Consider the following 14,400-nt stretch of genomic DNA (forward strand, 5'->3'; position numbering starts at 1 on the left):
TCTGGTCATCGTAAAGGTGTTCTTACAAATTTAAATATAAAATAAAAACCCATACTCATACAGAATTAGAGTAATAATGTAAGCGTGATTATATAAATAATGTAAATAATGTAAAGTACAGCAGAGAGGAAACCAACGTTCCTCTTAAATCGAAAATCAGTTTTAAAAATTATATTTTAACAATAATTTAAAGATTTAAAAATATCCAACGGTATAATCGAAGATACGCAACTCCTTTCGGAAAAATAACACGTTAGTAGTTATTTGAGCAGTGTGTTATTTCTGTCCACCAGCATTTTCGTGCCTCAGCGAAGTGAGCTAATCAAATCGTTGATGTGTATCTATGGACCAATAGGATTTCAGCTCAGTGATTGGTTCTGACCAATAGGAGTCCATATCTCGTGCAAATCCCACCTTCCAGCGCTGGGTAGAATAGGTCACAAATGTCATTCAAAACTCATTCAGCTGTTTCTAGTACTCAAGTGCCAGCATTGCGGGAACTGTTCAGAGCTGTATAGGACCACGTACGCTAAATAAATCTATTAATCCAAGATGGTGAGTGAATTTATAACAAACATATTTTTCTGAAGCGATTTTTTGCATTACCGTTTTTTTTACATTTTGAACCTGAGCTTGTGTTAGCTGCAGCGGTGCTATGCTAGCTAGCAGATGTTTAGCTGCTGGTTAGTGTGTTCGTTGGCTCGCTAGCTTGTTAAGTCAAATAAAAAGAAAATGTTAACATCATTATTCATAGTATGGAATTAAACATTTGTCATTTTTTTCCTCAAAGGTCACTTCTGGACCAGCAGCAGCAGCGTAGTTAGCACATTTAGACTAGCTAGATGAAGGCTGCAGTAGCTAAGGCTAAATCTTCATTGCTTCCTATATAAGTGCACTACATAGGTTATTAAAATAATGGCTGATGTACACTAGGTAGTGCACTAGTTTTCTAATGCGGAGCTATTCGGGATGCAGCCGCTGCTGTTTCACTTATCAGTGCTGACTGTTGATAGTTTTGTTCACACATGCTTTCAAGAAAGTTTTATCAGCTTATCAGAAAAAAAAGATTAAACTGATAGTTTAAAAGCATTCAGACCATATTTATTACATGAATTAATCTCATTAAGACCTAATGGACACTTGTCTGTAGTCTAGTCAGCTTTATTGTCATGTTTTCAGTATACAAAAGCGATATAATTTGTGTTTCCTCTCGGGTAGGCACTGATGGGAGTTCAGCTGGTGGTCAGCTTGCTGGCGGTCAGCATAATGCAGAAAATGGCTCCGCATTGCTCCTTCGCACGCTGGCTCCTGTGCAATGGCAGGTGAGTGTCTCAGCTTTACAGATGATTCTCACTCAGCGTGTTCCCGTCATCAACGTCAACACTGTTGCTGACAGTTTTTTCTTTCAGTCTCTTGCGGTTCAAGCATCCTTCAGAGGGAGAACTTTGTGCACTGGCAGGCAAGCAGATGCCCAGCAAGACAGGCCGGAGAGACAGGTGTGAGCCGGCTTGATTATGTTTGTGCAGTATTTTCTGTCTGTCAGTCTTGCCCTCTCTAACTTGAGATGTTTCCAGGAGGCAAAATGGCCATGGGGAGTCCAAGCCACTCACAGTTCCAAAGGACATTGATTTACACCTGGAGAGCACCCCTGTGAATGTCATCGATGCTCTGGGTAAGGTTGTATTAGATTTTGTAAGAATAAGCACCAATAATCACTGCTTGCAGTGATTTCCATTAATGCAATTTAATGAATTCACATTAAGCTGTTTCCATGCACCTAAGCTCAGCATTATGTTTGCATGCACAGTACAAAATCTGAACCAAAGGGATGTTTGGTATCATCATCGTACAGTCCATAGAGGATTTCGCTGAGGTTTTTTTTTTGTTGTGATTTTGTGATGGATCTTGGCCCAAATCTGTGGAAAATCTGCTGTGACTTTGAAAAATTGCAAGCTCCTCAGAATATTGCGGAGTTTCCTTGATTTTGTATTCATTTCTGCAGGCGAAAAATCGTTAAATCCTGGAGGGACTGATTTATAATAAAAGGCTCATGATTTGTTTGAGAGCATGACGCGTAACTAACGCTAATTAAATAAATTAGTGAAGTTTTCACAAATTATGTGAAAAGCAAAGGCCAAAGCTAGAAATATTTCTGTCCATAATGATTCTGTTTAGAAATGTCTGTTGGTCACAGTAATTTAATTTAAACACAGACAAACAGACAGACACAGAGACACACAGGACCAGGTTTTTATTCGGAAAACACATCCTGACTCAAATGTAGACGAACAGAATGTATGCAATGTTTCAGATAGGGAAAGTATTGGATTCAAAGATTTGAATGGTACAGTGTTTCATTCTTCTTATACCACAACAATCTGCCAAAACTAAGAACATTTTTAAATTAATCTAAAATAATACTTCATACTTTCTGTTCATAGGTACATACATGTTATGAAATGTCTGACAAAGATGTTCACTCCTGATACCACTTAGTTCATAGCAGCTGTAACCAGTTATTCCCTCATCAGTAGGGAATAACCTTTATTCTCTGATTTGGAGTTAATAAGACAAACAAATGCAGCTTGTCATGTTACTGAGAAACCACAAAGTGCAAAGTCCCCCATCTGAAGACTTTTCCAAGGTGGAAAACCTGGTTATAGTTTTATCTGAGTGTTACAAAGAGCTGACACTGGAGACTCCTTCTAAAAATGTTAAATCACAGATTCCTTACAAAAAACCTCCACCATATCATTGAAATACACACATTTTTAAATCCATTTATCTGAATTGTCAGCCATAAAAGCTGCCATGTACATTGTTACTGTAGAAAGATAACACATTAGAACAAGCACGTTAATATACATCTTGGACCCATAACTACTGCCTGAGCTGCTGTTATACAGGGTGTCCCAAAAATCTCCATACATAGAGGACAGTGTTTGCCAGCACCATGTTGGTTGTGCCTTCATCAGTGGGTGTTTGTGGACGTTTACTTCTTGGCTGGTCTGCAACACTCCTGGTCTTTTTGAATTTGTTAACAAGTTGGGCAACAGTGTCATGTTTGATGTACTCACCATGTTTCCTGTTAAAGTCCATTGCAACCATGTGACAGCTTCCTGATCCAGCCATGAGAATGATTCAATACGTTCTTCTTTTGTCAAAGGCATTCTTAAAGACTATCTGGAAAAATATATATATTTAAACTAAGAATGAAAATTTTCAGAAGACATTTTGCTACAAAGGTGTTCATTTCCTCTGTATGAGGATTTTTGGGACACCCTGTAGAAAATTAATCAGTATGTTCTGAACGTTTGTGGTTGAGCATTCAACATCACTGTGGAATATGAAATATAAAAATATCATAACAAAATGCTTTTTATGATTTTATGTAGAGTCCGTGTGTAGCACAATGTTTAGTTCTGAGATCTGCTCCATGTCACATTAAAAAAAAAAAAGTCTTCTTTCATAACAATCAATTAAATAATTGCTAAAACTAAAATTTGTTTTTAATATCAAATCTGCTACAATCTGTTATGATGAGTTAGACACTGTGGTAGAAGTACTACTGATAACCACATGGTTTATTGTGATGTTGGGATCATATTTTCTGAGCCCTATACCTTCTTTAGCTTCCCACATTAATCACTGTAGTTGTGTGTGTGTGTGTGTGTGTGTGTGTGTGTAGTTCTGCGGTTCTTCGTGGAGTACCAGTGGTTGATCGACTTTGCCGTCTATGCAATGGGCATCTATCTCTTCACTGAGGGCTACTACTTTGTGGTGGATGCCAGTAAAGAGGTCAACATTGGGGTCATCTGGTGTGTCCTGATGGTGTTCTTCTGCCTGTATCCTTAAAGCTTTTTCCGCCAGCCATGCGAGAGGAGAATGCTTCATCTAAAGCAGGGGTGTCCAGTCTTATCCAGCAAGGGCCGGTGTGGCTGCAGGTTTTCATTCCAACCAAGTAGGAGCCACACCAGATTCCACCTGTTTAATCAGTTGATCTTGGCTTTCAATAGACTCGGGTGTGGCTTCTGCTTGGTTGGATTGAAAACCTGCACTCACACCGGCCCTCTCCCGATAAGACTGGACACACCTGATCTAGAGTTACATTTAGGCTTTGTCAGTCCAACAGTGGGGCTAAAAATGTAAGAAAGGTGGTGGTGTAATGTGTGGAAAGTTATAGAATTAGATGCTACTCGTTCAGATAACTATAATGAGTCTCAAATTTATAGACTTGTTAAAATCCATCTTCTGATTTTGACTCCAGGCTTTTTCTCATTTTGGGTACTGTTACTTTCCTGTTCCGCTTATAAACCTTGACTCCGGTTCCCAGGAGGACTCTGCATGTGCTGATGAGCCACTACTTCCGCTCAGACGAGGGCGGAGAGCGCTCCGTGTGCTTGGCGTTTGGCTTCCTCTCTCTGCTCGTGGCCATGTTAGTGCTAGTGGTGAGGGAGGACTATCTGGAGTTTGGCCTTGAGTCTGGTACGGCATCAGTTTTATTTATTCCAACTCAAACAGGCCTTTACTTTGCCATCAGCCTCAAGTCAATTTCTGACATTTCAGGTTTCACCAGTGTCTTTGATAACTTTGAAGCCTTTGCAAAACAACAAGGATTTGAGTGGTCGTAAGTTGTTCGTCTACTTTTTAATGTCCGTCTAATACACACAATAACAGCATGTACTGTATCTGAAGTTGCTTACTCTCGAACAATATTTCAGCATTCCTTTCACCAAACTGGGAGTGAAGTTAGGCTTGGCGTTCATTTGTGCCTTCTTTGGAGCTCTGCTTGTTTTCCCTGGACTTCGCCTGGCCCAAACTCACTTAGACGCTGTACAGATGAATGCTAACAGGCCAATCATTCAGTAAGAACATCTGCAATACATTTTTGAGAATGCAGTATATGACCAAATGACAGTTTAGAAAATTAGTATGTACAGGATATACATATACAAACGCATGAGCGAACTGTGTAAATAAAGTGGTTGTTTTGCTTTCACAGAATCCTTCTGCACATCAGTTTTTTGTCCCCATTGGTTATACTTGTGTTGTGGATCAAGCCCCTTGCTCGTGACTTTTTAGGAAAGGCTCCCATGGGAAAGGCTTCAGTCACGTTGTAAGTGTGTGTTTGGGGTAACATCAAATGCTGTTTAGAATACAGAGAAACCGGTAGACCGGCCTAAATTCATACCTGAGCAACACAGTTAGTGCTTTTTTCACACTTCATTATTGCATGTGCACTTTACCCAGACAATAAACACTTAAGTCACTGTATGTGAATTGCACACTTTTCTGATATTTTATTTTATAAGTACACTTATGCCATCAGTGTGATTTTATTTATTTATTTATTTTCTGTAGCAAAATTCAAGAAAAGTAATAAATAATGGCGTCTGTTCATATCTAAGTGGTAAATAATTTCGGTGAAATACAGCCACCAACACGTCAAATGTACAAATCTCAATCCAAGACAATGCTGAAACTTGCCAACCTTGAGATTTAAGGAGAGTTTTATCCATCTTTGTTAGCATTAGCTTAAAAAAAACAAATAAAATGCAGCTGTATATTCCACCATTACTGGTGCATTGACTGTAATTAATAAATAAATCTTAAAGCATAAACACAGAAGCATTACCTGCATATTACCTGTAGTAAATAACAGATAAAATGTTAGAATAAATGAATTACTTATTGGTACGGAGTTTGCCGTCTTGTCATTATTCATTATTTTAATCTCATTTACTTTGTTGTTGTTGTGTTTTTTTTGTTTTGTTTTTTTTTTTTTGTTGTTGTTGTCAAATTTATATTGGCTCTTTTTGGGTTCAGCATAAAATTGAACCAATTTCAGCCACAAAACAGATGTCTGATGCTTTGTTTCTGATGCTCTGGTGCTTTCACTGCACCACACAGATCTGATCCACCCAATCTGTGCCAAGATAATGTCCTCTTACAGCCAGACACAGCTGTGTAACTCATGTTGATTCAGAATTACACCCACCTCAGTGCTTTAATCCCTGTGTGTGTTCCTCAGGCTTTCCAGCTCGGCCTTCGACTCAGTGCGTCTGTGGACAATCGTGGGGTTATGTGTACTGAGGCTGCTGCTCACCCGCCACCACCTGCAGGCCTACCTGAACCTTGCCCAAAAATGGGTGGAGCAGATGAAGAAGGAGGCGGGTCGTATTGCTGCTATTGACATTCAGAGAAAGGCATGAAGCAGCTATTCTAAACATTCTCGTTACTGGAGAAACTGAATATAGCAGAATCTACTTCTTGTCTCTGTAGAGGTTTTTGCTTGATATTTGTTCCCTTGCTTGAATACATTGTTTTTGATTGCATGTTAAGGACAGCCAAGGCCCTTCACTAATAAGGCAATGTAGGAATAACCTGAAATTCTACTTCATCTTTCTACTTTTCATGTTGTTCCAGAGGGTGCACAGGTTTAATCTTTCTATTCTAGGTACCTGATTGTTTTACTAAAGTATGTAAATGTGGCCTAAATCAGATTTTAAAAGGGCTAATCAGGCAGTTTTTCAAGAAAAATGCACAAGTCTGTTTTTTTGTTTTGTTTTTTTAATAAGTGCTTTGAGTCATTATTCATACATTTTCCATCTACTTCTGTTTGTGCAGGTGACCCGTGTGTACTGCTACCTGACTGTAGTAACACTACAGTACCTCATCCCTGTTCTGCTTGTGCTGTTCTCAACCCTGGCCCTCAAGGCTCTAGGTAGACTTTCACTCATTTTCGGACATTCATTTCCTCATCAGTTGTCATCACTGTATTATTATTATTATTATTATTATTATTATTATTATTATTACTTAGTATTATTTCTGTCAGATTAAAGATTGAGCCCAGCTAATTTAGGGAGAAGGATAGTCTGGTGTTTAGATTTGCTCTCAAATTGGTGTCTTGCTGATGACAGTGTAGTGATAAATTACACCCCAGGGCAAATAAAAGGGTCCCCAAAAAAAAAAAGTCCAAAATAGCAAGCTTTTAATGGTCTTTACAAAAATCATTGGTCAGGAAATTAGCAAGAATTAAACAAATGCAGTCCTGACACTTCCTGTGCCACCACTTGCTCGTTTACTTTTGCTGCAGTGAACTGTTTGGGGGGGAGCTTGAAACAGGGAAATTCACTTATACAGGCTTCTTGGACCCAAAGGTAAAATCATGATAATGATTAAAATGTTTGATGTAAAATTCAAACTACCACATGTCTGGGTGTACAACATCAAAATAAAGTTAAAATGAACATTAAAGACATCTATACTACACAGTAATAACAGACTGAAATCAAATCACTTATTTGAGATAATTATTTATGTGATTCTACATTTTTTATTTTATTTTTTTTAAATGATGTGGTACAAACAACAGAACGTTAGAGTGAAGTTAGCTTGCCTCATCAATGTGGTTGGAAGCGCAACGTAAAAAATTTTAGATAAATGAATGTGTTTAGGATTTAAATGTTGTGTGTGCGAATGACATTGTAGTGTGTCAGACCTCAAATAAGCAAAACGAAATATTGTGATTTGTCATGTATTTTGATAAAATTCACACATCTATAATATATAAAGGTATAATCTTTTCACCATATCTTCCACCTCTACTCAGTCCTTCTACCAGTTAGATCCATGTTGATAGCAGTGTTTAAAACAAACAAACAAAAACCCTAATGGTCCAAAAATACAAACCAAACCAAAATCAGAAGCTACAAAAATATTACCATTGCTTTGGACTTGCCTGTCAATAATTCAATCTTTCCTTTAAGATAAATAATTAAAAATTATATAGATACAAGTATGTTGATGCGGTTGCAGTTGTTTTGGTGTCTATGGGGACACTTAAGTGTTTAATATTATGTGTATTTTAACCATATACAACATAGAGTACATTGCCTAAGTTTGCAGCATGCTAGGGTTGTAGAGCAAGAAAAAAAATAAAGCTTAAACAGTCAGCTTTGTTTTCTCGAAACAAAGAACAGCTGCTCAAAATTGAGGGTACGAGGTGGGCCTATTTCAACTGCAATTTGCCCCTGAGGTGCTATTAAGGTCTTTGAAAATGCTGCAATCCTGAGTAAATGTCTATTGCCAGCACACACATAAGCGTACTTTGCCCAGCAACTGCTTTAGACCAGACCCAGCCTCTCTTCTGTAGGTCAGAAAACAGCCCCCGGAGATCCAAGTCCTTGCTGACTTGCATGTGATGACAAGACTTAGCATGCAGATATGAATGTATTGGACTGATGTGATCAGTGATGGGACAGATTGTCACATGACTAAGCTTTACATTAATTGGTCATGTCTCAATGGAGATCATTTAGGGTCGTTTAAACATTAAAGGTAACTTATTACCCCTTCTGCTTTCGCTCCGGAGAAACTTCCATGTGAGTTCCCTGTAAATGTATTCAGTATGTTTAGATGTCCTCAGTTTCGGCTGGTTCTGGTCCAGCACTCTAAATTCCACTCCAGTGCAACAATGAGTTTATATGGAGAAAATAATCTGATAATCAGAAAATATGAAAATGCAGATTTTGGCAATAATTTTTACAACCCATTTTGCATGTACATATGTAACCTGATAATAGGAAAACATGAGCCAGTTGATAACTGAATTTCTGATGTACGCACCTCTACACTTGCATTGTAACCGGCCAAGAAAGCCTGTTTTTTCCCCCTTTTTTCTTCTTCTTTTTTGTTTTTTTTTTTTTTGGGGGGGGGGGGGGAGTCTGTAGTTTGTGTGAGGAAGCATTTGGACCTCAATGTTCTTAGTAACTAAAGGCCATTTCCAACTGGTCTTACTGGTTTTATTGGTCACACACACGACTATACACAGTACGACATGCAGTGAAATGCTTTTTATGACTGTCTGGGGACACAAAAAACAGAATTTACATTAAAAACAGAATTTATTTAAATAGAAATAAAAGACGAAAGAAAGAATGACTGTAAAAGAATGTATATGGAATAAAATACAGATGTGCAGTTGTATGTGAAATGCTGTACGAAAGCGAGCTGAGGTAGTTGCAGTGAAAAAGCCAACAATTCTATTTAATAAACATTTATAAACACGGGATATGCTGTGTGTATTAACAGGAATGTTGGGTTGTGTGAGTGAAAAGAAATCCAAGGTCTATATTTATAGGTCTATGTATAAATGTATAAACACCAACACTAATAAGACTCAAGTCACCCGTGTTGTTGTAGTTTGTCTCTTGTGGACGTGTAATGTTTGCGTGTCTCTTTGACTCTTTGATAGTGTGAATGTAAGATAAGGTCGTATGTTACTGTACTGTATCTGCTTTATAAGCTCCTACCCAGCACCATAATTAATAAGTATTAAACCTGATTTAATTGACTGCATTGAACGCACATGATGAGAGAGGATCCCAAGTCCCTGTCTGACTGTAAATCAAACATGCTTGTCTCTAATTGGCTACATCTCCCCAGGTGACTACTCATGGGGGCTGGGGGCTGAGACTCCAGGTGTGACGTTGGCACCAGTTCTTCCCACTGCTCCTCCCCCTTTACCCAGGTCAGAAGATGAGGATGATATAGAGGACATGGAGGAGGACATCCAAGTCACTGTAGCCCACCTGGCCGAGGTCTTTTCTGCACTACGTTCCGTCCTCACCCCTGTCTTCTTCAGAGGGATCTTTGCCTTCCTTACCTGGTGGGTGGCGGCCTGCCAGCTCATCAGCAGCCTGTTAGGCATCTACTTTCACCAGTATCTCATGCTGAGCTGAGCAACGCCCCCTGTGTGCAGGCTGTGTGCATTGCGACAAGCTAATCGAGATCCTGAGGAGAACACTTGAGTTCCACCAACACAGACCAGGTGTGCCTCTGAAGGTTTGATCTTGACTGGAGACCATGATGTGTTTGGTCTAAGACAAAGAGAATGCTGAAGTATTGATCTGGAAGCATTTTTATTAAAACGGATTAATTTGTTTGCTACACAAGCCCTTAAAATAAATGGAGAAAGTGCAGAAGGAAAGTATGAAAAATGTTTTTGTCGAATACTCTATTACTACAAATTGAATCACTTAATGATTTTGAAGAACTTGCACTGTTTATTCAAAAGTTCATGTGATGTAATACTAAGTGCCTGGTATCTCAGGGATTTGTAATCAGAATATTTCCTCTACCAGCACTGCACTAATTATAAACTGCTTACTTTGATACTATAGCTTTAAACACAGAGGCACACAATAGCAGGTCGCTCAAACACTCCTGTTTCCCTCAACCTGAGTGCTGATGTACTAAATGTTTTGGCACTTGTGCAGTATTTTATCCAGTTTTGCTGATTGCTCCAGAATCATGCTAAACAAACAATCCAATCAAGGTTTAGTAGATTTGTTTTTCCCTGAGTAGTTGTAATTTATTTAGTTATCCTCGTCCCATTGAATAATCACACACCAATTTAGTATAAGGTGATTTTGTCCAAGTTTGAACAGTTTTTAAAATGAAATGCATGGTATGACACAACTGTTTGACTGAGAGTGTGTGTTTTTATTAAAATTCAGAATGCCTGAAAAGTGCTTGCAGTTCAGCATTGCTTGCTTTTCTTCCCCTTAACATAATTTCAAATGAGAAAAAGATATTGCTTTGGTGCACTGTCTATTTCCTATAGTGCATAATAGTATTTAGAAAGTCCCAGTCAGGATTTATTTCCTGTAGGCTTTTAGGAGACAATTATACTATAAGACTAAAACTCCAAATTCATGCAAAACATAAGCTTACATAAGCTCTATGAAATGAAGCAGGCGTGATGATGGCTTTACGGTTCGAACATTGTCCTAATGGCACTGCTGTTACATGAGTAACAGAAGTGATTATTTCAGTGTTTTTTAAAGAATAGTGCAATTTAACCTAATCTACTGTATCTGTGGTGTATGTGTGATTTTTATACTTAAAAAAAAAAAGAAGAAATCACTCAAACACTTATGAAAGTCTAAGAGCAGTTAAAAAGGCAGAAAATAGTTTAAAAAAAAAAAAAACTACAAATCTATTGCCTAAGTCTATCATACTAAACAAATCATATTTTCATCCTAATCAGCCCAGAAACACAATGTGACACGCTCCACATACAATAAACCTTCCACAAACACAGAGACTCAATGTGATTACACTTCACACACATCTGACCACTGCTCCGTCTCCCACGGTTTCAGAAGCAGGGAAACAGGCAGGAGTTAGGCCATTGTAACTCATCAGCATCTCCACCCTGTGCTCGTTCAGCAGCTCAAGGGGCTCCAGAGGTCATGTCTGGGCTCCTCCCTAGGGCTCAAGGGCTCGTCTGCGTGGCCCATCGGCTCAATAGGCCTCAGTCTGGTCCCTATAGCAACAGCCATGACCTCCTCGCAGATGCTCATAATGAATGTGATTATACAGATACGTCAACCGTATCGCCTTCCACTTCATCACACCACTCACTCATCCTAGACATGTCAACAGCCGCCCTGATGTGGGAAAGACGTTCGGGCTGAAAGGGTGCTGGGATTCTGTTAGGACGCTTGGGCACAACTGGGAAAACATGGAGATATGCAAATTGTGACTGGGCGTATAAGATGTAGTACATTTTTAAGGGTTATTTAAAAATTTTTACTCTTAAATGAGTAACAGTGTTGAGTTTTTTTGTGCAGACTTAAGAAATTCACAAAATGTGGTTAAATAGCATCCATACTAATGGCATGAGGACAGTAAGGACATTTCTAATTATTTACAACTGATTTTTTTTTTTTACTTCTATACTTTAATTTTTAAACTATCTATAATCTGAGTTGTACAATCATCACTCAATATCAGAATAGCATCTTTTGGAATATTCTACAAAAATTTTATTTAAAAATGTCATTAAAAAGTTTCAATTTTTCATAATCTACAACCCCAATTCCACAACCTGGTGTGATGTAGGTGACTTCGGATTGTGGTTTTGGAGACTTTCTGACCCCAAGACGCAACTAACTTCTACAATTCTCCAGCTGTGATCCTTGGAGATTTCTTGGTCACTCAAACCATCCTCTTCACAGTGCGTTAGGACAATATAGACACGTCCAATTCCAGGTTGATTTATAACATTTCCAGTTGACTGGAACGTCTTAATTATTGCCCTGATGGTGGAAATGGGCATTTACAATGTTTGTACTATTTTCTTTTAGCCACTTCCCATTTTGTGAAGCTCAAGGGGTGGGATATATTAGGCAGCAAGTGAACAGTCAGTTTGCAAGTTGATGTGTTGGAAGTAGGAAAAATGGGCAAGTGTAAGGATCTGAGTCACTTTGACAAGGGCCAAATTTAATGGCTAGACAACTGGGTCAGAGCATCTCCAATACAGCAGGTATTGTGAAGTGTTCCCAGTATGCAGTGGTTAGTACCTACCAAAAGTGGTCCAAGGAAGGACAACCGGTGAACCGGTGACAGGGTCATGAGAGTGAAAGGCTCATTGATGCGTGTGGGGAGTGAAGACTAACCCGTCCAGTCCAATCCCACAGAAGAGCTACTGGAACACATAGTGCATCACAGCTTGCTGTGTATGGGGCTGCGTAGCCTCAGACCAGTGAGAGTGCCCATGGTGACCCCTGTCCAATGCCGAAAGCGCCTACAATGGGCCAAACAGCATCAGAACTGGACCATGGAGCAACTGAAGAACGTGATGAATCACATTTTTCTTTTACGTCCTGTGGACGGCGGGGTGCGTGTGTGTTGCTTATCTGGGGAAGAGATGGCACCAGGATGCACTATGGGAAGAAGGCAAGCCAGAGGAGGCAGTGTGATGTTCTGCTGGGAAACTTTGGGTTCTGGCATTCATCTGGATGTTACTTTGACACGTACCACCTACCTAAACATTGTTGCAGACCAAGTACAACCCTTCATGGCAATAGTATTCCCTAATGGCAGAGCAAATTTATTATATATTAAGAAGAGCAGAGTATTTTTGTGATTTTTTTTAACAAATGATCAAAAGGTTAAACAATAAAGACAAATTTTCACATACTTCTTTGATCATATTTACCAAGGGTGCCAATATTAGTGGAGGGCATATACAGTATCTCACAAAAGTGAGTACACCCCTCACATTTTTGTAAATATTTGATTATATCTTTTCATGTGACAACACTGAAGAAATGACACTTTGCTACAATGTAAAGTAGTGAGTGTACAGCTTGTATATCAGTGTAAATTTGCTGTCCCCTCAAAATAACTCAACACACAGCCATTAATGTCTAAACCGCTGGCAACAAAAGTGAGTACACCCCTAAGTGAAAATGTCCAAATTGGGCCCAATTAGCCATTTTCCCTCCCCGGTGTCATGTGACTTGTAAGTGTTAAAAGGTCTCAGGTGTGAATGGGGAGCAGGTGTGTTAAATTTGGTGTCATCGCTCTCACACTCCCTCATACTAGTCACTGGAAATTCAACATGGCACATCATGGCAAAGAACTCACTGAGGATCTGAAAAAAGAATTGTTGCTCTACATAAAGATGGCCTAGGCTATAAGATGATTGCCAAGACCCTGACATTGAGCTGCAGCACGGTGGCCAAGACCATACAGCGGTTTAACAGCACAGGTTCCACTCAGAACAGGCCTCGCCATGGTCGACCAAAGAAGTTGAGTGCACGTGCTCAGCGTCATATCCAGAGGTTGTCTTTGGGAAATAGACGTATGAGTGCTGCCAGCATTGCTGCAGAGGTTGGAGGGGTGGGGGGTCAGCCTGTCAGTGCTCAGACCATACGACGCACACTGCATCAAATTGGTCTGCATGGCTGTCATCCCAGAAGGAAGCCTCTTTTAAAGATGATGCACAAGAAAGCTGGCATACAGTTTGCTGAAGACAAGCAGACTAAGGACATGGATTACTGGAACCATGTCCTGTGGTCTGATGAGACAAAGATAAACTTATTTGGTTCAGATGGTGTTAAGCGTGTTTGGCGGTAACCAGGTGAGGAGTACAAAGACAAGTATGTCTTCCCTACAGTCAAGCATGGTGGTGGGAGTGTCATGGTCTGGGGCTGCATGAGTGCTGCCGGCACTGGGGCGCTACAGTTCATTGAGGGAACCATGAATGGCAAAATGTACTGTGACATACTGAAGCAGAGCATGATCCAGCATGTATTCCAGCATGATAACGATCCCAAACACACCTCCAAGACGACCACTGCCTTGCTAAAGAAGCTGAGAGTGAAGGTGATGGACTGGCCAAGCATGTCTCCAGACCTAAACCCTACTGAGCATCTGTGGGGCATCCTCAAACGGAAGGTGGAGGAGCACAAGGTCTCTAACATCCACCAGCTCTGTGATGTCGTCATGGAGGAGTGGAAGAGGACTCCAGTGGCAACCTGTAAACTCTGGTGAACTCCATGCCCAAGAGGGTTAAGGCAGTGCTGGAAAATAATGATGGCC

General features: G+C 39.7%; 1 protein-coding gene across 1 annotated transcript; it reads left to right on the top strand.

The window, feature by feature from the left end:
* Nucleotides 1–428: 428 nt before the first annotated feature.
* Nucleotides 429–10,531, top strand: tmem161a (transmembrane protein 161A). The gene is made up of 12 exons (XM_053635410.1): nucleotides 429–555; nucleotides 1,219–1,322; nucleotides 1,410–1,496; nucleotides 1,575–1,672; nucleotides 3,689–3,845; nucleotides 4,334–4,485; nucleotides 4,567–4,627; nucleotides 4,722–4,865; nucleotides 5,003–5,116; nucleotides 6,032–6,206; nucleotides 6,628–6,724; nucleotides 9,451–10,531. Exons 1-12 carry the CDS (start codon nucleotides 553–555, stop codon nucleotides 9,744–9,746), a joined length of 1,488 nt encoding a protein of 495 aa, XP_053491385.1. The 5' UTR covers nucleotides 429–552; the 3' UTR covers nucleotides 9,747–10,531.
* Nucleotides 10,532–14,400: the final 3,869 nt, after the last annotated feature.

This window comes from Ictalurus furcatus, chromosome 10, assembly GCF_023375685.1.
Source record: "Ictalurus furcatus strain D&B chromosome 10, Billie_1.0, whole genome shotgun sequence".
Lineage (NCBI taxonomy): Eukaryota > Metazoa > Chordata > Actinopteri > Siluriformes > Ictaluridae > Ictalurus > Ictalurus furcatus.